General features: G+C 33.6%; 1 protein-coding gene, 1 long non-coding RNA gene and 1 pseudogene across 9 annotated transcripts in view; 2 read left to right on the top strand and 1 right to left on the bottom strand.

The window, feature by feature from the left end:
- The window catches only part of LOC143232557 (mitofusin-2-like), a 59,297-nt pseudogene extending 35,284 nt beyond the window's left edge, over window positions 1-24,013 (bottom strand). Inside the window, exons 1-2 of the transcript XR_013017593.1 lie at window positions 23,961-24,013; window positions 20,689-20,851 (exon numbers count right to left, since the gene is read on the bottom strand). The product of XR_013017593.1 is annotated as a mitofusin-2-like (transcript). The remainder of the gene's footprint in view (window positions 1-20,688; window positions 20,852-23,960) is intronic.
- Window positions 11,796-18,191, top strand: LOC143252434 (uncharacterized). The gene is made up of 3 exons (XR_013028994.1): window positions 11,796-11,946; window positions 13,142-13,316; window positions 15,802-18,191. It is a non-coding gene; the product is annotated as an uncharacterized LOC143252434 (long non-coding RNA).
- Window positions 24,014-26,449: 2,436 nt separating the features above from the next.
- The window catches only part of LOC143252374 (putative cystathionine gamma-lyase 2), an 89,880-nt gene continuing 89,395 nt past the window's right edge, over window positions 26,450-26,934 (top strand). For all 7 annotated transcript variants that reach the window (XR_013028971.1, XM_076504437.1, XM_076504395.1 and 4 more), the window contains exon 1: window positions 26,450-26,705. Coding sequence is in view for 6 of the 7 variants with exons in the window: in XM_076504437.1 (XP_076360552.1) it covers window positions 26,544-26,705 (162 nt within the window). In the remaining variant the exon portion in view is untranslated. The remainder of the gene's footprint in view (window positions 26,706-26,934) is intronic.

The following is a 26,934-nucleotide window of genomic DNA, read 5'->3' as shown; positions in this document are numbered from 1 at the left end:
TCAGTTAGTAGTGATTGTTCGAATGAATCGAACTTGTTGCTTAATTTAGATTTAATTGGTATGCTTTGAAATAACATTTATTTGCGTTTTGCCACTGTTTATATATTTAAAGGATGTGTTTTATCTACTATTAGGATTATTTGTACGCTCGTTGTGGGAATCCAACAAGAAGTTGCTTGGAAAGAACATTAGCTGCTTTGGAAGAAGGGCAATACGGTGCGTTGTAACTATGTGTGTGTGGACTGTGTTTGTAATTTATAACAGACAGAAATCCAAACACTTAAATTCTAAGCAATAGAGAACCCTCAAAAGCCGGGTCGCTTGAAATTCTCTTAGGCAGAATTAGAGTGAATTAATCTATGAAACCTTTGTTTCCCTTTTTATTAGTTATATTTATATGCCCCAACAATAATAAGCATGGGGCGCTCGCATGCCCGATTGGATTTTATTACTCATCAGAACCTTATCAGTTTACCCTCAAAATAAAATGCCTGATCTATAAGAACCTGGACGTGATTAAATACATCAAACGAAAGTATTTTAACTCTTAAATTTAAAACTGTAATTAGATACTAAATTGGCTAATATAATAATGATTTAAAAAAAGAATAATAATAATAAAAAGAAACAAGGACTAAGTGTCTAGTGCATAGTGGCCAGCTTGTGTTACATTTCTTAAATATATGTTAAAAGGGGAGAGGTATTTAGGACTATTTACATCATGTACGTGATATCTGTCGAGATCACACATTATGTCATTTTTATGCCAATACTTATTGAAATATTTTAGAGAATTATGCAAGAGTCTTTCAGATATTGTGTCTGTATTTGCATACTTTTGCATGAATGTGGTTGAGGTGCTACGTGGTACTTTATATGCTGAATTTTGTACACGTTGAAGTTTCTGTACATGTGTGGGTGCTATGTTAATCCAGGCAGGTGATGCATGTTCTATTGTTGGTCTAATGTACGTTTTGTAGATTTTAAGTATGTTGTCTGGTGATGTTCCTTGGATTTTACTTGAAAGACTTCTTGCATAGTTTGCTCTTTTCCAGATTCGTATCAGTATATTTTTAATATGTGGTAACCACGTTAATTTTGAATCATAGGTTAGACCTAGAAATTTAGCAGAAGTAGCAGTCGGTAAAAGTGATCCATTCATATTGAGTTTTGGTGGATTTTTTTCAGCTTATTTAGTCTGCTGAATAATATGACTTGGGTTTTTGGAATATTGATTTTGATTCTGTATTTCTGGCAGTATTCTTCGATGTTATTTAGGACTGGTTGTTGGTTCGTTGCTGCTATTGACGGAGTGGGGGCACATTTCCAGACTGCTACATCGTCAGCGAACTGTGATGCATAACCAAAATTTAGGTCCGACAGAGGCATATTACTCACGTACATGATAAATAATATAGGGCTAACAACCCCTCCCTGCGGGACTCCTGCTTCGGGTGAAATGGACCCTGAGTCCTTTTCGTACAAAAACGTAAAAAAAAAAATATATATATATGAAAATACAAAAAAATTAAAAAATAAAAAATGAAGAAAAAGAACACAAGAGAAATAATAAAAGGAAAAAAAAAACTTCTTGTTCGTCCATGCATGGACTGAGCCCTGAAAGGGGCCTGAGTATGATGTTATACTTTTACTCTGGCCCAAAGCTATAAAAAAAACAAAAAAAAACCTAAAGACAGACGCTATAATCGTTCGGGAGGGAGGAAGAAGCCAAATGTACCTGACCCTCCTGGGTATTTAACATCAATACCCAAATACCGACACAGTGAAACTGGCTAATATAAGTAAGAACTATGAGATAAAAAGTAGTACTTAAAAAAACACACATTCAAAGCCGTTCAATGAGTTGCTTAGCCGCGGCTAAAATCACTCTTTGGAACAATGTTCTTGATTTACACAATAATAATAATAATACATTATTCGTCCATAGCAAAAAGAATTCATTAAAGTAAGATATATTTAAAAAGTCTCGTAGTTGTCAATACACCACTTTTAAAATATATCTAGAAAAAAAACTCAACAGTATAACTTAAAAGTGTACACAAAAATATTTCATTTTATGTTTTGTACAAAGCTACACAAAGAGCTATGTTCTGCCTACCACGGGTATCAAAACCCGGATTCTAAAGTTGTAGTTTCGTAGATATACCTCTGTATGACCAGGGGTCTAGTTTTACCTTAATTAAAAAAATAAACAGATGAATCATTTATGTAGACCCAGCATGGTGAGGTGGTTTAAGGTGTTCGACTCGTAATCTAAGGGTCGCGGGTTCGAATCCCCGTTGCACGAAACATGCTCGCCCTTTCAGCTGTGGAAGCGTTATAATGTGACGGTCAATCCCACCATTCGTTGGTAAAAGAGTAGTCCAAGAGTTGGCAATGGGTGGGGATGACTAGTTGCCTTCCCTCTAGTCCTACGCTGCTAAATTAGGGACGGTTAATGCAGATAGCTCTTTAGCTTTGAGTGAAATTTCAAAACAAACAATCATTTATATGAAAAAATCAGAATAGATAGTTATGTGTTTCTTTAAGGAAAAATTATGTGGTCATAATATATATATATTAACAATTGTGATTACGTTATTTATAGCTTTTGTTTTACGTCGGGAATTATAGCCATTACAGCCGTGGTCTGTTTGCTCTCTAATGGGGACCACATTCTTTCCTCAGATGACATGTTTGGAGGTAGGTACCAATCACTAATAAGCAAAAGTTAACAGGTCCTTTTTAAACATTAAAGGAAGAAGGAAATATTCTTCTGAGATTAAACTTGGTGAAGATGTTTGTCAACATCGTTAGGCCGCCCTCGGGTGCTCGCAGAACAGATTCTAGTGAAGACATCTTAACATACAGATAAACTTATTTTGATAAAGTGGAAGACATAATAGTTTATTGTTTCTATGTATATTTGAAGCTTTAATCATTAAAGTTAACTCATTATCTCATTCGATATCACAACAGTGACTGCTTATGAAATATACAACATTAGTTATCGCCCTCTATCAACTTACGACACTTCAATTTATATCACCCGTCTTTCACCTATCCTTTGGCTCACAGACACCGCCATGTATCTAATATTACGTTAGTTTGAATGCTCCTTTTCTGAAAAGCAAAATACACTAGACGTATGCGCAACGTAGCTTCAGTTATTGCCTAAAATATCAATATTTGATTTATATTATTCAGTTCTTTAAACATATTTGTAACATTGAGCAATTTGAGTTATTTCAGTAATTCATTTGTAAATATTCAACTATATAACTATCGACTTCCATATAGTATGATTGATATTCCATGTCTCGATGAGTTATTTAATAAGGATTATATAACAGTTTATTTGTTTGTTTTTGAATTTCGCACAAAGCTACTCGAGGACTATCTGTGCTAGCCGTCCCTAAATTTGCAGTGTAAGACTAGATCAGCTAGTCATCACCATCCACCGCCAACTCTTGGGCTACTCTTTTACCAATGAATAGTGGGATGGACCGTCACAGTATAACACTCCCACGGCTGGGAGGGCGAGCATGTTTGGCGCGACGCGGGCGCGAAACCACGCCCCTCGGATTACGAGTCGCACGCCTTACGCGCTAGGCCATCCCAGGTCTTATATAACACACTACATTACTAATGACTACATGTTCTATACTGCCTTTTTTATCGTTGCCAATGAAGGTTATGTAACTGATACGTTCCTTTTCACACCTAAATGAAAAAAAAAAATCATGACACAACACGACCTTATTTGAGAAGGTATTTTAAAAACCCAACCGTATTGATGCTGGATCAGAATTAAACCGGAAAGCCTAATACATTCTGGTCTTTGATGTTTTATAAAATTCAAAGGAAGTTTCGAAAACACGTGATCCGTGCTAGAGTAAAACAGTACATGGTAATGACATAGTCTTGAAAACACGTGATCTGTGCTAGAGTGAAACAGTGCATGGTAATGACATAATATTTAGTTAATTTTTATTTCATTTGGTGTAGTCCTTTCTGTTACTTTTCTGCTGTTTCAGGTATAGTAAATGGCCCGGTAGGGCCAGGTGGCTAAGGCAATTTGAGGGTCGCTGGTTTGAATCTCCGTCATACCAAACATACTTGCTCTTTCAGCCGTGGGGTCGTTATAAGTGACGGTCACTCTTACTATTCGTTGGTAAAAGAATGTCGTAGATTAACATTATAAATCCATTTATTGATTATGTTAAGTACGGTAAAATTCCCTAGCTAAACTTAAAGAAAAAAAAAGAAAAATAGACAAAATGTCTACTGAAGTGTATTTACATTCGTATTTTGATTCATGCTGTTGAAATGACGTCAATATAAATAGTTGTGCTAGTCAAAAATATCAAAATTGACTTTAGAAAATGAATTATTATTTATCTTATACTTATGATATCTAATGTTAGTATTGTAAGTTTAGTATCTAGTGTTTGTTTATCTGTGTTTATTGAAGGTTAAATGATATCAAAAACATGTTTGGAAAGTTGTAAAAATCCCTTGAATTAGAGTTATTACGTGACGAGTCATGGATATAGAACAAAAAAAAAAGTTTTTTTCGTGTTTCAAATTTCATCAAGTTTTGGCTGTAACCTGTATTATTCCCGCAATAATTGGCATAAAGCATGTTAGAGATTATAAGTCAGTTTAACATTAAGTAACAATGCTACATTATTTAGTTTCGTCTAACAATTATTAAACCTTTGAAAATAGTTTCTTATACACAGTGAATTGTTTTGTACAGGGTGATATTTGAACGATGGCTATTGCCAAAAGTTTAAAGATAGTGAAGAAGTTGATTATTAGAAAGGTCCCCCATCCATTTTATTTGATAAGATCTTTATAAATCAGTAGATTTCAAGAACGTGTTATTCAAGGAAGGTGAAAAGACATAAACTACAACTTCGGAAGGAAAGACACTTAGCTCATTATGAATTTAAGACTTCTTTATGGCTAAGGTCTGTTGCATCACACTAAATTATGACTGTATAATATATAAGACATTATGTTTCTGTGTCAACAGATAAGTGCACATTGATAACAACTTTAACTGTAAGTTTTGGGCGACTAAGATCTGTTCTTTAGCGCGGTATATGCAATTTTGTGCATTGCCTGTATCAAAACATTAATACTAGCGATTAATACCAAATCTTTGTCATAGTTACATGTGCCGAAGTCCCTCAGGGGCCCAGTGGATTGTCTTCAGACTTGTGCCGTTATAAACCGGGTTTCGACATGAGTGGTGGACAGAGCACAGATAGCACATTGTGTATCTTTGTGCTTAATTGCAGACAAACGAACCATGTGCAGAAAATGTCACTAAGACTCAGAGCTCCATATTACATACATTGTAATGTTTTATATTAAAAAAATGAAAAAAATCTCAAGAGTGTAGGGATTGTTGGCGGATTTCCTTTGTGTAAACTCTAAATTAGATGGTCAGAATATAGAGTAATGGCAGGTAAAAAATATAATTCTCTGTAATATTTTGAACTTGGTCTCTTGTAAAGTCATAAGAAAGAAACAAATTTCATATCTGCCTGCTTCGGTCTGTCGAGAACTGATGCAAGTATCTCTGTGGAACGTTCTACCTAAGTTAGTCGAACTATGGCAGATCAAAATACGTGTTTTTGTAATGTTTGGCTTTTAACTACCAAAGTTTGGAAGGGTATACTGTTGATGTTGTTTTCGCTATGAGCTACACAGGAGGTTCAAAATCTGTGAAAATGGTTAAAATACCTGAAAAGAACTGTTTGCAGTTCAGGAACTCCTGCCATCATATGATAATAATTGTGATCCTGTTTTTAAATTGTTCTCACATCATGCCTGAGAAGTGTAAATATGAGGTGAACTTGAAAGAGAGTGAATTATATAGAACATGGCTTGAGAAAGTGCCTACAAATGGCACGCTGCAACGTATGCATTTTTGTAAAGACTTTCGGCCTTGGGAACATGGGTGAATCCATACATGAATGTAAAAAAATATAAAAGTAACTTGAAGCATATGAACAACAATTTAGGCATTTTTTTATTCTTAAGTCAGGACAAACCAAGTACCAGTATAAATAAGTATATACATGCTAACATATCTGAGAATATTTCTCATACCGATGTACTTAGAGCCGAAAATATTTGGGCTGTAAAATGTGTGATACACTAATTCAGCTACAGTAGTTGTAATAACATTTCTGAGACATTTAAACAAATGTTTCTTGACAGCGCTATAGGTCAAAAATTAACATGTGTTGAAGGCAAGTGTACTTACCTTGTAGACTTTGGACTTGGTCCATATTTTGACAATCAGTTGGCTACATGCTTCCAACAAGCGAATAAAATAGTACTCACGTTCTATGAATCTCACAACAGCAGCTTGAATAAGAAGCAAGTAGGAATTCATGTTAGATACTGGAGTCCTGTTGATGTTTGCATTGTATCACATTACTTTACCTCGGCTTTCACTGGTCATAACAGGACTGAGAATCTGATGCCTGTGTTATTGGAATTCAGATGTTTGCAAACATCAGTTCAAAATCCCGTAGAGAAGCTGATTGAACTCCAGTATCTGAATGAAGATACAAGCGAAACTGTCAAAAAAGATTACTATGATTTTATAGACAGTGTACAAACTTTCCATAGTTCTGATCATCATTATTTTAGAGATCTTGATCTGCTAAAAAATGAGTCAGTGGGTTCGTTTCTGCATAATTATGTAAAAAAAAGGAACTCATATTAGAGCTCAACAATTTGGGAAGTTTTAAACTTGGACTAATTACATCAATTGGACAAGCCAATGTGGAGCGAAGGTTCTTTATAACGAAATTAAGTTTAACTGAGAACATGCAAGTGGTTTCTCTCGTTGCTCAGAGGAGAGTAATAGCGCATATTAAATCGATTGGTGGTAGGTCTAATTTCACACCAGCTCTCCCAGAGAATGCAGTAGGTGCTAGACAGAAATACAGGCAGAAAATTTAGGTTCTACCTTTGGCCCCAAAATGGATAGCCATCAAGGATCAATTAAGTGAAACGAAAGCTACAAGAAGATGTAACTGTCTTGGTAGACAGTGCTGAACAAAAATCTGTAATGGCAGAATCCAGTTGAAAAATGAAGTCATTAACTGTAGAATCTAATGTACTAAAACAGACAGCTACTAAAAAATGTGAAATATATAATCTGAATAATGCAATCCAAAAATTAGAGGAAGAACTGAAAAATATTTTGATGTGTTAAATCCAGTCTATCACAATGACGTTATAACAATGATCTGAGCGTGTTTTTGGATGCAAAATGATGACTGTTACGATCTGTTTGACAATTTGAAGTTTTTTAAACATAAATAAATGCATTCTGGAGGAACAGTTGAAAACTGAATAAAAATTTCAAATAATAATGAATGTAGTCATTTGAGGTGAACATTTTGATGGTTTGTGTTTTCATGTTTAGTGTTTCAAATAACAATTACTCTGAGAATGTCAGAAAGATATTATGATTTTATGTGCTGTAAGTTAGGTAACTTAGAAGATAATACTGAATCTAGTTATTTGAGGTGAACGTTTTGATTGTTATTGTTTTCATGTTTTGAATAGTATTTAAACAGTTACTATGAAAAAGACATCATATTATAAGTTGATGTGTTTAAACTTAACAGGTACTGACTTATTTTGAGGTTCTAATTCTTTGATATTGGTTTTATTTAACCTGTCTTGCAGAATTTTGACTTGAATAAATATATATGTCATCACGTCTGTTTTGGCTACTTTTACTATGTACGTTTGTTTGAGGTATATAAAAACCCAGGAAAGTCATTATTAAATAGACAGATAAATAATGAAAAATAATTGAATATGGTAAAAGTTGCAGTTGGATGTCAGGTTATTAATTAGTATGGGTATAAAAGTGTTCCTTTATTTTGGTTTTAATTCCTGTATAAGTTTCTGCAACGCCCCCTACAATCCCGTACTCGTTTATACTCTCGTCACTAAGACATGTGTCCGATAACGGTCAATTGCAAACTCCTTTTGTTAACCTAAAGATGAACTAGGAAGGTCGTAACGTTATTGTTTGCTTATCAATAAAAGTGTTAATACCCATACCAGCCGTTCTGAGATATATTTTTATTTCAAGGTGGTTTCTCTTCATCAAAAATGGTAAAAAAGTCATGCAATCTAGTCCATTTTTTGTGCAGTAGCCCGGAGTTATTTCTATTTCTTATTACTCTGTGAAGGATTATAATATGTTGGTGTAAAAAGTGATGGTTTCTGTATCTCATTAGAAATCAGATCATAAGCTGTTGATGTAAAAAGTAATTATTTCTATTTCTTGTTAGTCTGTGAAAGACAATAAGGTGCTGGTGGATTTGTTTGTTTTTGAATATTTATAACAGTTCATTGTGACGTCTGTTTGGGATCTATTGTGAGTAGAAACAAGGATATATATCAACGATTATCCTTTGCACAACGCAGTAAGTTGTCTCAACCATTTGTTTTGTAAAATTACTGTCGATTATAGACTGTCCAAAGAAGTACGTAATCTCACGAATTTGTGTTCTAAAATTACTGAATATTCACCCAGTAACACTTACGATTTAAAAACTGATAACAGTTTAAATAAAAGGAAGATCACGAGTAACTTGAAAAAAAATTAAGAAAGGACTCAATTATTGTCAATTAACCTATAACGTAAGAATTGAATCTGAAGCATAATAGAAATTCATGCTGTTTTTGATATCAAAATATTGAGTAGTATGTATTTGAGGTTATATATATATATATATATATATATATATATACTCTTCAAAAAAAGAAACGCAAAAGGGATATTTTTGTTATTTTAAAAAGAAATATATGTAATAACGTTACAAGCTCAGAGTATGTGATGTCACACGTGTTAAGGCAGTGATTGTCAGACCAAAATGACAATAAAAGTTGTGCACTTTGAAAACGGAGGAAAAATCGGATTTTTCGCCAAAACGCATTCGTGTCCAATAAATTTGTTTGAGAGATCTGCATGTTCTGCAAGTGCAACATGTGCAAAATCCCTATAAAAGTGACGGGTTCTCGGTTTCCATAGCTCAGTGTTAAGCCACCGACACGCAATACAGTTATGCCAAGACTGACAGAAGCCCAACGCAACAACGCCATTGGTCGTTGGAAGCAGGCGAATCTCGATCAGATGTTGCCAGAGCTGTGAATGTCCACCCAAGCACCATCACAAGGCTATGGAATCGTCACCAACAACATGGATCAACTTGTGACCGTCCACGATCTGGCAGACCTCGTGTGACCCCGCCCACACAAAATCGCTACATCCGGTTACGTCACCTTCGAGATAGGACCACCACTGCGACGTCTACTGCCTCAACCATACCAGGGCTGCGTAGAATTTCCGATAAGACCGTACGCAACCGTCGACGAAATTCTTAGGCCCCATGTGCAACCCATCATGGTGAACATCAACGACGTTTTTCAACATGACAACGCCCGTCCTCACACAGCCCGACTCACCACTGTCTTCTTGAGACACCACAACATCAACGTTCTTCCCTGGCCCTCCAGATCACCAGATTTAAACCCCATCGAACATCTGTGGGACGAGTTGGACCGACGTCTGCGACAGCGACAACCTCAACTGCAGATTCTACCTCAGCTTGCAGCAGCTTTGCAGGCTGAGTGGACAGCCATTCCACAAAATGTGATTCGTCATTTCATCGCTTCCATGGGCAGATGCCAAGCAGTTATTGATGCTCACGGGGGGCATACTCGTTATTGACGTTGAGTGACGTTCAACTTCAACTAGTGAGCGTGGACTTCGCCTTTGCAGAATTTGGATGTTTAGCAGTGAATGTGCAAAGTTTACACATGTCATAAAGAACTACCCGGAATAAACTTGTTAACAATATGTCTCAAATCTTGCCATGGACGAATTGTTTTGTTTTGCACGAAACATCACGATGATATAATAAAATTTTGCGTTTCATATATTTGATAACTGATTTTTTTTTGAAGAGTATATAATAAAAATTCAGCAGTTGGTCGGTTCTTCTTGTACCTGATTTTAAAATTTAATTACCTCTGCAAGGTGGCTAATTTATGTGAGGCAGGTTCCATGGACATCACGAACGGTTAGAACAATAAGCACTTTTATCAGACACCTGGAGAAAGACTATGTAGATGAGGCTATTAATGTAATCTACTCGTTACTAGAATGCACTGCAAGCCAGCTATGGTAACTAGTTTAGTGTAGTTGTTAGCAATTTTCTGGCTCAGTCCTGCACAACAGTTCTCAATGGAATTTACAATCTGGAGACTTTGCTGGCGAAGGGAATCTTGTAATTTCTTTTGGTAAAGATAACACGGTGCAATATGTGCACTGTGAGCAGTATCATTGTCATCCTAGAACACATAGTTATCATTAAACCTTGCCCTGACATATGGCAAAAATATCTTTTCGATGCGATGCCTGTAAGAGGCGCCATTGGCTTCCCTAGAGAATATAAAGATCTGTTTTTCTCATAATGATGAATAGCTGCCCAAACATGTACTGCACCACCTCTTGTGTTTTTCTTGTAGGAAAGAGAGACTTTATTATTTTAACAAGCCGGAAACAGGACTTATCCAAAATAAGTACATGTCGTCAGGGTCCAACCTGTAAGTTAACATGTGCTCTTGCCCAAAAACACTCCTCCAAGATAAATTATAGTATGTAATAGCTGTAAATAATATGTTCATGCTGTCCCTGTCCAAATGTGTTGTAAAACTTCTTTTGACCGTTACCTGTTAACATGATCAAAACAAGGTCATCCACTTAAGTAGTTTTTCGGCGTCAATCAGTATGTTTTCCTCGAACAATGTTTCCTCTAATACGACGATATTTCTAGATTCTGAATACAGTACGTTGGGATTATCCTTCTGTTCTGACAGCGTTTATTTGCTTTATACCGTTTCTGGAGAGTCGAACAATTTGAAGCCACATCTCTTCTGGCACGAGAGAAGGTATGATCCTACACGAAGTACAGAAAAGGTTTCTGAAGAAAGCGTTGATTTGTTTTGGAAAACGATTATACCAAAAGCATACCCGTCTAAACAAAACAGGTGTTTATGTGTATTTTGGCCAACAAATATTCAAAACAGCTTATACAAACCAGAATAACGAATCTTACATGTTTGTCCAATCATACGCCACCTTCTCTGTTATTACATTGGTATTTACTCAACACCTACTTCATGCTCGTAGACAATAAGATCGATGTAAAACAGTATGCAAACATTTTGAACAATACCGTATAAAGAGCTGTAAAATGTAATTCATTCAATTTCAAAATTTTTTAAAAGATCTCTGAGCTCAATTTCCAAGAAAGAGATGACATCTTACGAACATCTCTAATAAATAGTCACTATTACGTATTTTACAACGATCAAACATAACGTAATTAACTTTCTCGTCAAAGCATTATTACAATAAAATATTGAACACACACATATATATATATATATATTCTGTATAAAGTCTGAAAAACAAGCAATATTCTTTCTTTCACAGAAATCAAATAAAGTACAGTTTTTAAGTTCAACTTTTTACTCTGTGAATTCTTGTAACATTAAGGAGATTTGAATATTTAAACGATGAAAACTAAAGCAAATCTTCATGACATATTGTTTTCCACAATAAAAGACGTGATCGTAAATTCATTAGTGATCAATACATATACACACCTCGCACCAGAAATGAAAACAAAAGCTTTCTATGCACTTGTACTACGACAAACACACTTTTTTCAGCACTTGGTCTGGTTCCATCACCTTTTGATTGTTATCTCGTCTGTCGTGGGTTGAAGACCTTACCAGTAAGAATGCGTCAGCATGAAAAAAATGCTTTAGATATTGCTTGTTTTCTGGAAGGACACCCGATGGTGAAGAAGGTTCTCTATCCAGGTGAGTGAATATTTAACGCCTGTTAACCTCCATGTAGAAGCGCTTCCATGTTTTGGTGTGATTAATTAAAACTAGGAAGCATTAGTTGTATTTTGAACTTGGTTTGGAGTTGCCGTAGCAGCTGAAATACTTGGTAGTCAACAGGTTAAGACTAGTTAGTGTTAAGATACACTTATCTAATTAACGACATCTTAGTATTACATCCTTATTAACGACGAGGGTTGTTGTTGATGTAGGTTTATATTATAGAGTGATAATTTCAGCAATATGTTTATTGTTTAAAACAACAGCGTACTAATTTGGATTGAAAGTGAAACAATTTGTAAGTAGATCAAATGCATGGATGGTGCTGACAACTAGCGTTGAAGTTAGGTATTATTAAGAACGAATTAACTCGTCCGTGGCACTGTATCACCGATCGGCTTGAGCGAGTTATCTCGTCTACGGCACTGAACAGGTCAATGTAATTAATAAAGTGAAAAATAATAGAATACGGCATTTTGAAGAATTCGTCTAGGGAAGGCAGCTAGTCATCACCACCCACCGCCAAATCTTGGGCTACTCTTCTACCAACGAATAGTGGGATTGATCGTACATTATAACGCCACTGCGGCTGAAAGGGCGAGCATGTTTGGTTTGACGGGGATTCGAATCCGCGACCCTCAGATTACTAGTCGAACGCTTTAACCCACCTGACCATGCTGGCCCAGAGTCAAAACAAGAGACTGTTCAGAAGCTTTATTGTTCTCAGCTAACTTTCATTACATTACCTTTCATCCTGTTTCATTATAGTTATTTCTCACGTGTTAACAACCCAGTTATTAACACCTTTCATTCTGTCAAAAACTTGAGACTTTAGTGCTTGACCATCTGATTTTTTAAAAGTAAATATATTTATAGTTCTTATAGTTCAAAATCAGAACAGAGATGTCTTTGTATCACTGATTTAAGAAACAGTTTTAATTCAAATCAATGTATTTCGCACCTGCTAGTGTTAACAGTATTACAGTTGGAAATGCTTTTTGACGTGAGGTATTAGTGAAATTTTATTGTAAGATTGCATTAATATTTTTAATAGTGCGACTGTGTCAAACATAATATTCTTGGTTTAAACTTCAGGACCGTATAATGTTTACTTATTATCTGTTAAATAATGAGTGAGTTAAGATGGTAGCTTAAACCTTACTTTCTTTAGGGCTAGAAAGTCATCCTCAACACGATGTCGCCAAGAAACAGTGAGGAGGATTTAGTGGAATAATCAGTTTTTACATCACAGGAGGAAAGAAAGAAGCCAAGACCTTTGTTAACAATCTCAGAATATTTAATTCAGCTGCAAGCTTGGGCTGCGTAGCAAGTCTCGTAGAAATACCGTAAGTAAAACTCTTTTCTTTTTTTAATTGAACATAGATGTTTAGGTTGTAACATTAATCATATAATTTACACGTTAAATAAAACCCATACTTCGAAAGTACCAAACAATAAACCTAAAGGATTATACCAGTAAGACTATAATAATCCAAGAACACAGATACATGATTCTCGCAGTTACTAAAAATTTGGGATCCTGCATGCAGGACAGGATCTACAAAGGTGATTTGCTATTGATGGAGTTAAACAGACGAAGCTTGGTGTAAAATGGAAGCAAAAATATAACAGAGATACCTGATTATTGAAACAATTGGAGATTCGGAATCCTTTACACAGAAGGACAGACTCTGTATCAGTGATTTGTTATCAGTAGAATTAAAGAGGCAAAGTCCGGTTTGAGGTTTTAACTGTCAGGGACACGGAGAAAATATTTGTTTGTTTTATGAATTTCGCTCCAAGATACACGAGGGCTATCTGCGCTAGCCTTCCCTAATTTATCAGCATAATTCTAGAGGTAACTTAGCCTGTCATTACACCCTCCGCCAACTCATTGACTACTCTTTTACAAACAGTGGGATTAACCGTACATTATAACGACCGCGCGGCTGAAAGAATGATCATGTTTGGTGTGACAGTGATTCGAACCTCCGCTTCTTGGATTACGAGTCGAGCGCCTTAACCGCCTGGCCATGTTGATCACAAAGGTGGTAAAAGACTATTGGGTTATCGTTGTGAAGTTGAAAACGAAATAAATGCATAAATTATATTTAAATAAAACAAAAGGGAAATGAACAGATGGCTCGAAATGATGGCCAGTGGATAAATACAGTCATCAGAATGAATCAGACAAATCAGACTTAAATTTCCGACTTTTAACTTTCCCAGGACAGGAAAAAGTCTGTCTACAAACGTTAAAACTACGTATAAAATTCATCTGCTCTCTGTAACTGACCAATAATAACTCTGGATCAAAGGTATACGACAGTCGAAAACATACCGCCACGTATACAAGGTAAAGTTTAAGACACAATACAGCTATCCTACAGAACAGCAGGTAAATAGTTTCCGTTATCAGACTATGTTACACAAAGTAGTACCAAACGTTGAATTTGGCAAAAAATAGCGATTATATTCCAAACTATAATTAGGAATTTTTTAGTTCTTTTTCTTTTGCTGTCTTGCGAATAACACATATACGTTATATGAGGGCTGTTCAAAAAATACGCGGACTGTTTGAATTGCGCGGCTCCAGTTGGTTCCAGGGGAATCCGCTTGGTGTCGCTGATTAGGACGCCATTTCCCGATTGCAGATATCTTCATTTGTGTATTAGCTACGCGGTTTTAAGTGAGGTGCAATTTTTTCGTTTGGCGGATTTCAAAATGAATGACCTGAAGGAGCAACGACTTGCTGTGAAAATTTGTGTTAAACTTGGAAAATCTGCGACTGATACTTTTGCTATGCTTAACACGGCTTACGGTGATGTTGCAATGAAGCGTACGGCATGTTTCAAGTGGCATGAACGATTTAAGGATGGTCGACAGTCCATTGAAGATGATGAGCGTCCTGGACGTCCTTCCACGTCAACTGACGACCCACACGTCGACAAAATCGACACCCTGGTGCGGGCAAATCGACGTCTGACTGTAAGGGAGCTTGCTGAAGAGTGTGGGATATCAGTTGGATCTTGTTACGAGATTTTGACCGAAAATTAAAGATGCACCGCGTTCCTGCGAAATTTGTGCCTCAGAACTCGTGAGTTTTTGGCCAAACACTCGATCACTGTTCTTCCCCCCCCCCTATTCACCTGACCTTGCTCCTTCCGATTTTTTCTTGTTTCCCAAACTCAAAACCTCCTTGAAAGGAAGAAGATTTGAAACGATTCCCGAGATTAAGGCAAATGCGACGAAGGAGCTGGAGGACATTACAAAAGAAGCGTACCGGGACTGTTTCAACAAGTGGAAACACCATTGGGATAAGTGTGTGCGTTAGGGAGGAGAGTACTTTGAAGGGGTCTCAGATCTGTAACTTCTAACTAAAGTACATTTTGTTTTACGACGTCAGTCCGCGTATTTTTTGAACAGATCTCGTACGTTAAGTTATTGTTCAAAATACAGCTACGCACTGAGCTATCTGTATTTGTCCCATCGCGGGTGAAGAAACTCGATTTTTAATTATTATAAGCATCTCATTTTTACCGCTCAGTTAGTTTAAGTTGACGAGAATTACGTTTACTAGATCAACTTATGTTGGAATTGTCAATTTCGTCAATTATTTTTACGATTTTCTCCACTAGTGAACATTATTTATGATACTTTACACGATTTTTGGAACTGTTTTGTTTTACAATCATATTATTTGTCGCAATCACATTTCCGAATTGTGAAGGGTTTGTTTCATTGTAGTCGTTTCAGTTTTTAAGGAATTATGTTGCAACCAATTTCTTGACCTGTGCACCGCGATAAAAGTAATTGTATCTGTTCTAATAGAGCTGATATTAGTCACAACGGGATAGAAGAGGAATACCGACTGAAAAATGGAATTACAGATAATTTGATACGCCTATCTGTCGGACTGGAATATACGGAGGATTTACTAAACGATCTACAACAGGCACTGGATAAAAGTGATACGGGACAGTACCCTGCCTCTCTCGAAAAGTCATATGTTGAAGACGTTGGAATATGTGACCAAGAACGTCAGTTTGGGAGAAAAATGGAAGTCAGTTATTTTTTCAGACAAGAAAAAATGAAACCTAGATGGGCCAGCATGGCTTGCAGAAGTACTGGTATCGAAAAGGTGCGGCAAGGCAGCTCTATACAAGAAGACGTTTCGGTGAAAAATCCGTTAGGATATGGGGTGCATTCTCATACGTTGGAAAGAGCAAGGTGGTGTTTCTGGAGGGGAACCAGAATTCTAAGGACTGCATTATGGAACTGGGTTCATATTTCAGCAAGACAATGCATCTATACATTCTTCCAAGACAACTAACGGTTGGTTTCAAGAATGGAATGTTGACGTCATGGACTGGCCTGCCAATTCTCCAGACTTAAATCCAATTTAGAATGTTTGGGGGTAGATGTCTCACCAAGTTTATGCAAATTGGAACCAATATCATGACATTAAATCAGTCAAAAAGGCCATTTTGAAGGCATGGGATGACGTTGATGTGACTTACCTTTGAAAACGTAGTTTGTGTATCGGAAATCCCATCGGTAAATACAAAATACAAGGTATTATGGCTAAAAAATTTTTTTCTAACAATCAAAGTGCAAGATATATTTGGGTAAATATTGTGGTCATATACTTTTTACACCCACTGTAATATGAACAAATACAAGGAATTTTGAAAGATGTTACAGCACCAGTGGTTTGACATATTTCACTAACATAAATAATTTTACAGTTAATATACAAGTAATCTATCAAAACATTCTACATGACTATCAATTATGAAAAAGCAATAAATGTATTCTACACTGTAATTAAACACCCTTGAATCCTAAACTCTAACAAAAATGGTAACTGTAAAATTATTTATGTTAGTGAAAAAGCAATAAATGTATTCTACACTGTAATTAAACACCCTTGAATCCTAAACTCTAACAAAAATGGTAACTGTAAAATTATTTATGTTAGTGAAAAAGCAATAAATGTATTCTACACTGTAATTAAACACCCTTGAATCCTAAACTCTAACAAAAATGGTAAGACCCATTTATTTATCAAGTGTTCACACCTACAGAATAAACTACAATTTAAATAATAATACAAACAATTCAACTATAACTGAACAATGTTTCATCAAAAATATTCAGTGGTAATATTTTATCATTACATTACATTTATTTAAAGTAATTTGTAAATAAATTATTTCTGTATGGGTTTCATGGATCTCACCTGTAAGCAACACATTTATAATTTTGTTTCCATCTCATTTCAGAGAAAAGGTTAATAAATACTAAGAAACTATCATCCCCTGAAAATATAATAATTCTTGTCTTGTTTACATATTTTCTGTTCTAAGTAGGTGTTTTTATTACTACAAGCCTTTGACGTCATAAAATATTTTCTGAACAATATTAATTAAAATTATATTTAAGACTAGCCAAAATAAATGGTTAAAAATGACAGGATAAAAATTTTCTAAACTCTCTACTTTATCATAAAATAAAATAGTCCGTTGTTTCTTAAAAGCTGGTTACCTAGAGTTCCTGTACAGGTGAACATAGGATTCTAATACTAAGTTCACAACACTAGCCCTGAAAATGTTTTCTAATTAGTTTTGAGGATTTTTATTCAAAAAATGTTTTTGCATTCAACTGTGTGCAGTTGAATGTTACAGATGCCTTCTTCCATGATAAGATATCACTTTGAGTGCATAATTAAGTTTTAGGTGGGTTCTAAAAACTGTCACTTATCCACTAACAAATAAAATGCAAAATTTGACATTTTGAAATATCAAAATCCACCAGTTGCACTTTTGCTTGGTGATGTATGCATGCGTGGTACTGATATAGGAAATTCAAGAATGGGTAAGTATCCTGACTGCCACACTACGAGGAAATGCTTTTTTAAACCTGTAAGGTAGATCTGCTTGTTGCAACAAATAGCTATAAATGTCAAGTCTGATTACATCACCCAAAGGTTAAGCCCAATGAGTAGAGTAAACAACAGCAAAATATTCCAATTACTGAAATTTTTATTTAATGAAAATTATTATGTTCATAATATTCAAACACTGCACAGAAATAAAAGTATTTATTATTTATTGATGGCAACCAATATTTGTTAAATATCAACTAACAAAAATTTTGATAGCAACAATTATCATACTTTTACTGATAAGCAGAGAATGTTTCAACCTTCATAGGTAATCTTCAGGTTAATACCTATACTAACCATTCTGAGATACATTTTATTTCAAGTGGGTTTATCATCATCAAGAATCATGATACGTAACAGAAACAAAAGTGATGCCATTTTAATAATGTATAGGTCACCAAATCTTTGAAAGATGTAGCATGCTTATAATTTAAAGAAATAGTGACTACTTTGAATGGCAAACCAAAGTATCAAAATAAGTATGTTAATTAAATAAAGGTGAAACTAACCCAATGTACAACATGGAACATTTTGATCAAGATAAAAATTCAGCAATGAAAAGATGTACTTTCAATGTTTTTCTGAAACAGCTTCACATCAAAATGCTGATAATTTCATAATATAATAAATAAATAAAAATACTTAAATGAAATATTGTGGGCTGTTTTAAAGCAGAAACTAAATACTATTTAGTAATTTTGCACTAAATGTCATGCAATTTGGTTAAATACTTCCACTGTAAGAAAGGGGAAAATCCAAAGACTTTAGTGACACCCATCTAGTCCAAAACGTTTCACATTTGTTTATTTTCTAACAGTTAAACTATACTAAGAAAGAAGTGCTTTTAATACCTTTGTTCTTACAAAATGTTTTTCCATATTAGGGTCATTAACTGAAGATCAAATTTTCAAACCTGAAGTTACAAAATAGTAACTTTGCTTGATTATTTCACCTGTCAACTAATACTACGTCATCTCTTAGAAGGTGATATTTTTCTTTTGGGCATAAGATGCATACCAAAGTACTGTCTCCCAGTTTTTCACTGTTTAAGGCATGTGCCAACTGAGCAACTGACTAGAAACAAAGGAAGTAAAACATACTTATGGTATCCAAAACTGCAAAACAATTTAAAATTGTACAAGTACTTAAATACAATTTTTTTTAAACAATCAAGAAAACTAAAGTTGTATCTGTAAATATCCAAATATAAATATTTGAAATAAACTTTCTAAACAAACTGAAACAAAGCATACTGATGAAACTAGGCACTAGTATCTAATCAAAAACAATTCTTACCTTGTAAATAAATCATATACTCTAAGCCAGCATACTTAGAAAAATATTTTGAGGCACTTTCTCAATGTATCACTATTATGCAAATGGGGTAAAATTTCTTTTATTGCATTGTAAAAACAACAATGAAACCTGCTGTATGCATTTGTTTAAAATGAGATTTTTCTTCAGATTATGTAGTTTCAGTAATAAAATATTTTTTTATATGTGACATTTGTATGAATATGTAGTTTTGGGAAGTTATATATTTAACTGTAATATATATTTTTTGATGAAAATTAAAAATATTTACCTTCCTTTGTTGTAGATTTCAATTACAGATTTATTTCCCTAAATTCTTGTAAAACTTTTCCAATTAAATTCTTGGGTCTCTGGATCTACAATTTCTTTGTTTTAAGAACTATTATAAAGTTTCAATGCACTTACAATCAACAGAGTACGACAAGAATAACCTTTTTATGTATCAAAATTACAAGCAGCAACTTTATTTGATTTATTAATTAGAATGTTTTAATTTATTGTATGTAATAACTTTTAAACCCATTTTATATATTTTTTACCTGTTTGTGATTTTCTTCACCTAATAATGCAGTTATTTCAGCCAATAAGGCCTAATATACATTAAACATGTTACTGTCAAATGAAGAATGACCTAACTATGCCTACTTTATCTTGCTCCATTAAAAACATTTTCTCCACTATTATATTGTAAAGTCATAATTCAAATGAAGTATTAAATGATAACACAAGCTTTCAAAAAATTTGGATTGTAAATTCAGTGAAAATTCTTCAACAAACATTGTTTCTTGAAGTTTTCATTATGTGTTTAGGTCACTAGCCTCAGGCATTTAAAAGCTGAAAAATAAACAACTACATCATACCATAACAACAGGTTAAAAACCTGTTAAAAATAAGCTAAATTTGAAAAAACTACACTTGTATTGAAGTTAAAAGTTTCAAACTGGAACTATTTTAATGTTTTTTTTATTATGGGGATTTTTCTATGCAATATTGTGCTCAGCCATAACTCATGAACACCAATGTTTTAATTTGGTGCTGATTTTTAAGAATAATTATATAAACAATTAAACTTATTTTTAATTAAATAAACTTCAACTCTGAAGTATTCTCTAAAATGGTGTGTGGAAGATAGACTACAAACTTATTTTCTAAAATGTCTTTAATTCAACCAAGAAATTTTACCATCTGGATAGAGGAGACCCATACATAAAAAAAGTTTCTTAAAAATCTTAAAATATAATACATTCTACTACCAGTAAGTAATAATCATGTAAATACTAAAATGCCCAATACATATTTAATAAGAGTATTAAAACAGAAAGCCCATATTTATAAAAAAAAACAAATGTTATATTTGTTAAGAATAATTCAATACACTGTATATTACTACTGGGTTGTTCATATAAGTTACTTTTTAAGTGGATATTCTCAAATACAATGCTTCAAAACTTGCATACCTGTACATTCTGAGGATCATTAGAATCTTCTGTTAGTAGATAGGGTTCTTGGGTATCACCTCCTTCAACTTGTAAGAAACAGTTTGTGGTATGACCTAGGTCACTAGGCAGGATCTTATCCTGCAGGAAGGCATTAATCACTGTGCTCTTACCATTACTTGTCCTAAAGATAACAAGAATAAATTAATTTGTTATTGGCTTATGTTCCACTTAACTTTTCATAACTCCTTAATCATTACCCTGTCTCATATAAACATAATTAATATTTCTTACTAGTTTAGACCTGACTTCACATGTGTCAACAGTTAAGTAACTATTGTGTTTTATATACAAGAACTTAATCTTTCTGATTAGACCCAAATTTACATGTGGCAAAAGCCAAGTCATTATCATGAGTTATACACACACACACACTTTATTACTATTTCTTGCTGGCTTACACCCTACTTGTTTCAACAACTGAGTCACTATCCAATTATAAATGCACACTTTGTGGATAAATGGGATAATCAAAAACAGTAATAACCAGAAAAACCTCATTTTGATTAGTTTGTCAATCTCAAGAATTGTGAAATTAATTGACTAAGGTGCAAAAACTTGAATTAAAAATAATAAAGTGTGTGTTTGTAGCAAAGCCATATCAGGATATCTGCTGTGTCTACCAAGTGGAAATAATTTTAGTACAATAAATTATTATATGTAAAACTACTCGATGCTCACAGATAATTACTTTTATCAATTAAACACCCAGTTCTTATGGATAAGCTTGTTTCATTAGAAGTTTGCAAATACTTATGTTTGAAACTACTCATGAGCATATTTACCATAAATGGTATTAGTGTATACCATATATCTAAGTTAAAAATGATCAAACTAAAGGAAATGCTCTATGACTGATAACTGAAACCAACAAAACCTTATTTTTTACACTTATGACATTTCAGGAAATCAACTGATTTTGACAGCAGCTTGTTTTGCATTGTAGTTATACTATGATATAACAGATTTCCTTATAGTTTCCAAGTTTTGCAAGATGTTAATATGCATCTATATACATTTCATGTAGAATTAATACACAGATTGTTTGCTCACAAGAGAGATAAGAAAAAAGTCACAAAATGAATAATAAATTGGCTTAATAACAAAAGGCTGTGACTGATAATACATAAGCACTTCCCTGTTTAGAATAATAAGTATGGATAGTTTTTGAACAATTGTATCTGCAGTCAGTGAGAATTCTAAGAAGGTAATAAAAACTGTATTTAGTATAATTTGCTATTATTTAAAAGAGCCTTGAATGTCTTAGTGATTAGGCCTCATTATAAAATAAGTTAATACAAAGAACTGTACAATGGTGTATGTAAATTTTTGAAGCACTATAATATCTTTTATGTGAGAAAACCATGTTAATGGTGGATGGAAGAACATAGATGTGTTTTCTTGTAAAAGTCTTACAGAATTTGACATTTATGTGAGAATGTACTTGTCCATTCACGCAAATGAGAGGTAAATTTCATTTACTTGAAACTTGTTCTCAGTTTCCTGAAGGTTATAAATTTAAAATGTACTTGGCCACTCAACAACTTAGAATTTTGTTCTTTCTTTACTGATTCTTTAATACAGCACAAGTTTTTAAAAGCAAATAGATAACTTAATGAGCCTTTGCATGAGGATTGTGCTAAAACCGACAAGAGAATGTTTCTAGTTACAAAAGTTATGAATGTTTAGTTGGTAACATCAAAAACTACTTTAGTTCAACTCCTACACTATTAACTGTAAACTTTAAATTAATAATGTTTATCTTTACAAGTCTCAATAAACACTTTTCCAACCTCTCCTCATATTTCTTGCTTTCAAGAATTTCTGATTTATATTTTGTTCTAAATCATTCAATTCATTGTATTTTAAAAATACTTAAGCAGCAAGTTCATAGAAGTGTGTGATCAGTTAGCCATATTGTGAACTCTTCACAAGATATGAAGAATACAAATAATTGGTTAAAACAAAATTGTGCAATATGTTCCCAAAAACTAAAACTGCACATTTTTATAATGTCCCTAACGTATACTACCTTGTAGAAAACGGAGCCAATACAGAAGTAAATACATAATGCCTCAACAATGAAAATAACAAACTAAAGCTTATTCTTTGTAAATTTTGCTCTAGATTGATTTATTTAACTTATTATTAATAAGAACGAATATTACATTGATGATTTTATTTACACTTATGATTGAAATACATAAGTAAATTCAGTTATCCCAAGCAAATTTTCATTCTTCTTTGGCAATCTGACAACCATTAACATTGAGCACTGCTTGAAATCTTAAGCTAAATATTTAGTTGTGCAAAAACAAATAAAATTCTGGAATCTATTTATGGAAATTAAATCCTAGAAGTCCCTTTTCTATTCTAATTAAAAAATAAGGTGGTAGTTGTATATATAACTATCATCAAGCTTCATTTGGAAAATTGTCAACAGGTTTAGTTCATGTACTACAGAAAAGATAAAGAAGTTTGAAAAGTTCAGAAAAAGGTTACTACTTAGATAATGCCTAATATAAAATACATATATATATATATCTAGGCAGAAAGATGTTAAGTTTTGGACTTGTTCTATCTCTAGGAAAGAAGAATTACAGGTGACAAAACAATGACATGAAAGAACATAAATTAAAACTCAAATACTATATATGAGGAAGAAAAAGTGTGAACATTGTAGATAAGACTCGTTGCTCAGCAAAATATATAATTTTTCAGCCAGAGTGGAATGGTTTACCTGATAAAGTAGTTTGTATTGCTAAATTTGATTTTGTTCATAATTTTTGTTAAATAGGTGTTTGAATATGACTGGATACATTTAGTTTGGTTTTAATACTTTAAATTTTTATCTCTCTTTTAGATGAAGGGTTACCTCAATTAACTGAATTATCTAATGTCCCTTTGAACTGTCTCATGATCCTGCATAATCTAGGTCAAACTAGTTTATATTTCTGGCACATTATTTCAATGAAAAAAAATACATACATATATATATATATATATGTAACAAATCTACATCTAAAAAGAACTCACATATGAAATGCACATCCATTTATTGCCATTTAAAATTCACAGTCATTTATGAATCACATCAATGACCACATTCTGACGTGTTCCAGTATACACAAAGCTATGCACATATATGTCCTCCTATTCCACTTTACATATCTATATTCATAAAAGTAAAAAACAAAACAAAAAACAATTGTTTTTGTTTGTTCACGACCTACTTTGTGATCTCTGAATCAACCTCGACAGGATGATACATTGGACTAAGCAGTATGTCACAAGGTAATTAGTATCTGACCTTATTGAACTTGTATCACTACAATAGCAAAGATAAATTTGTTTAGTTAATGATTCTACAGCTTTGGAGCCAATTTTATTTATGAAATAATTATATTGAGTTTTCTTCTTGACATTTTTCAAGTTTTTTTTGGAAAATTTCTGTTGTTTTTTTTTTCATTAAAAATGTCAAACATTCACATTTTTGCCAGAAGAAAATGGCAATCAGCTCACAAGGTCAGACCCTTAACACGCAAAGCTACATTTAAAAAATCCTTGTTTTCCACATGGTCAGTTCTCTTTGGTGTTAAAGAATACGGTCACCACGAAATACCTTTATGTTTAACCCAGGTCTATCAAGAAGCACTCAGAATATCAACAAACGTCTAAGTTTTAAAGAGGGATTAGAAAAAGTAATAAAGTAGAACAAAGTAAAATAATTGTAACACCATTTCTGTAACGTAGAGTAATGTTTGTATGAAACAATGTAGTTGTGAAATAAATATATTTTTTCATTTAATTTATTAGTTCAATCCTTATATCCTCAGACGTTGGACGGATGCCTCAGCTTGTGAGTAAACATTTTAAAATATATTAAACCTTGTAGGTCAGGAGCTGCTAAAATATGACAGACTCTAAATGAAAATAATAGTAATAATTGTAAAGTTTCACTACGTTACAATAGCTTACTAAAGGGACAGTTGTAACAGTTTGCCTTAATGTCGACAGTCATGAAACAATGAAGCATTTTTCTTTCAGGGGGTAAATGAATAATAAAAGTTAAACAAGGAAGAAATACAGAAGAGATATTTAATATCAACTCTCGGACTTATAACGCTAAAAGACGAGTTTTGAGACCTCTGGTAGAAACAACACTGTTAGCCTGTTGTGTATCTTTGTGCTAAACGGCAAACAAATAAATAAAACAATCTGGTGTCCTGTTGACCTCTTTTAAAATGTTAACCGTATGTCTTTAATTGAAAAAGACGCCGATACTTTCTAATCTACAATAACAAACTTCAAAATGTGTTTACAAATAAACCTTAACAGTTATGAAAAAAAATGTATTTTAATTACTTAACGAAGAAAATAATTTTATTTTAGTCATGTATACTGTAGTTTTCTCTGCCAAGACTGACGCACATACGCATAAACATATCTGCTATGACATATAAGAAAAACCAAAACACAAATACTGTTGTTATAAGAATACGTGAACAAAATACTGTGTCGAGTAGTTGTTACAATAAATAACTTTGTTTCTCAACACGGCTATTATGGATATTAAAACTTTTGTTAAAATAAAGTAGAGAACAACGTTTTGACCTTCTTTGGTCATCTTGAGGTTAACAAAAGGGTATATAATATTCACATATTGTCGGGTTTGTTTGTATGGCAAAACTAAACAATTTCGAACTGATAAACCAGAGAATCAGCTAAACAGCAGCACTCACCACTATTTTGTGGCTGTTTTAATCTCATCGAATAATGAGATTAGACCGTCACTCTTACAGAATACTCATGGCCCTAAGAGCTGTGAGTCTTTTTCGCGACGAGGGGTCTCGAACCACTAACCTTCGGGTTCACAGTAGTCGATTACTAACCATATGACCACATCCAGCTTACTATAACTGAGATTGCAGAATAGGTACTGTTAATAGTAAGGTAGTTATCTAATGGTTCAAGTAAAGCATTCTAATCATTGTGGATTATAGTTCTGTTTACTGTTTTATGACGTAATATATTTCTAGTCATTTGGTTAAAATATCTTCATTAATTCATAAATTATGTAATTAGATATCTTACTTTTGATCAGAGGTTATTGATAATTATCACACTTATTAAACAAATACAGGTTAGTTTGTTTTCTCAAGCACAACGTTATAAGTTATCTTTATTGTGCCCACCGAAATTAAAATGTGATTTTTAACATAATAGGTCTACATTACCCACAGAAAGTGACAAATATAACGCTTTTTTGTTTTCAATTTCAGCACTTCATAACTTTAAGAATCAATCCAGAGGACGAACTGAACCTCTCTTGCTCTGGAAGAATAATTATCGTTGGGTGTTCTTATTAAATTGTTGCTTATTTCAGTAACTATGGATTTCGTATGGGAGCTGATATCTTGGATGTTTCAAAGCACAAAATTAAACCAATACCTTGGAAGTCGGTACAAACTGTGTTTGTATTTATTTGCTTAATTGTTGTTATGTACAAAGCTACACAGAGGGTTATCTGTGCTCTGCTCACCGCAGGTATCGAAACCCGAATTTTAGTAGTATATGTCCGCTGATATGCCATTGTCCTACTGGGGTGGGGGGTGGGGCATTGTGCTTATATCAGATAATAACGTTACCATGTTGTAATTTCCTGCGCTCCAAATTAGTTCATATATAGGCATCGTGTTATCTTATATTCGTGCATTTTCAATGTTTAGTCAGTTGAGTTAGTAAAATTGTGAAACGTCGGTTTAACAACAACGCTTACCGGTTAACGTGTCAACTAAACATACTGACAAGTTAAAATGTTTAATAAGGATGCAAATGTGAAGAAGTTTTCATCGGACACACGGCTAGCAACAAAGGCAATTCACGCAGGTCATGATCCAACAGAGTGGAGATCAAGAGCTTTAGTCACACCCATTGTAACATCAGTTACGTTTGCTTGTAAAGAAAATGAACCTATGGTAAGTTTAAAACGCTATCGATAAAATGTCATTTTAAGTCATTATATCTTTCTTAATTTATATATATATATATATATATACACACATAGATAATGTATTTATGACTAAGCGATAAAGATCCTTATAACGCAGGTAGTGTTGGAATAACCACTTCTCGTTTCGGCGTTGTATGAATATTTGATAACATATTGATGAATAGTTGTGTCGATGATGTAACTAAATACAACAC

Source organism: Tachypleus tridentatus, chromosome 1 (assembly GCF_004210375.1).
Source record: "Tachypleus tridentatus isolate NWPU-2018 chromosome 1, ASM421037v1, whole genome shotgun sequence".
Taxonomy (NCBI): domain Eukaryota; kingdom Metazoa; phylum Arthropoda; class Merostomata; order Xiphosura; family Limulidae; genus Tachypleus; species Tachypleus tridentatus.
This window is presented reverse-complemented; position numbering and strand designations above follow the sequence as displayed.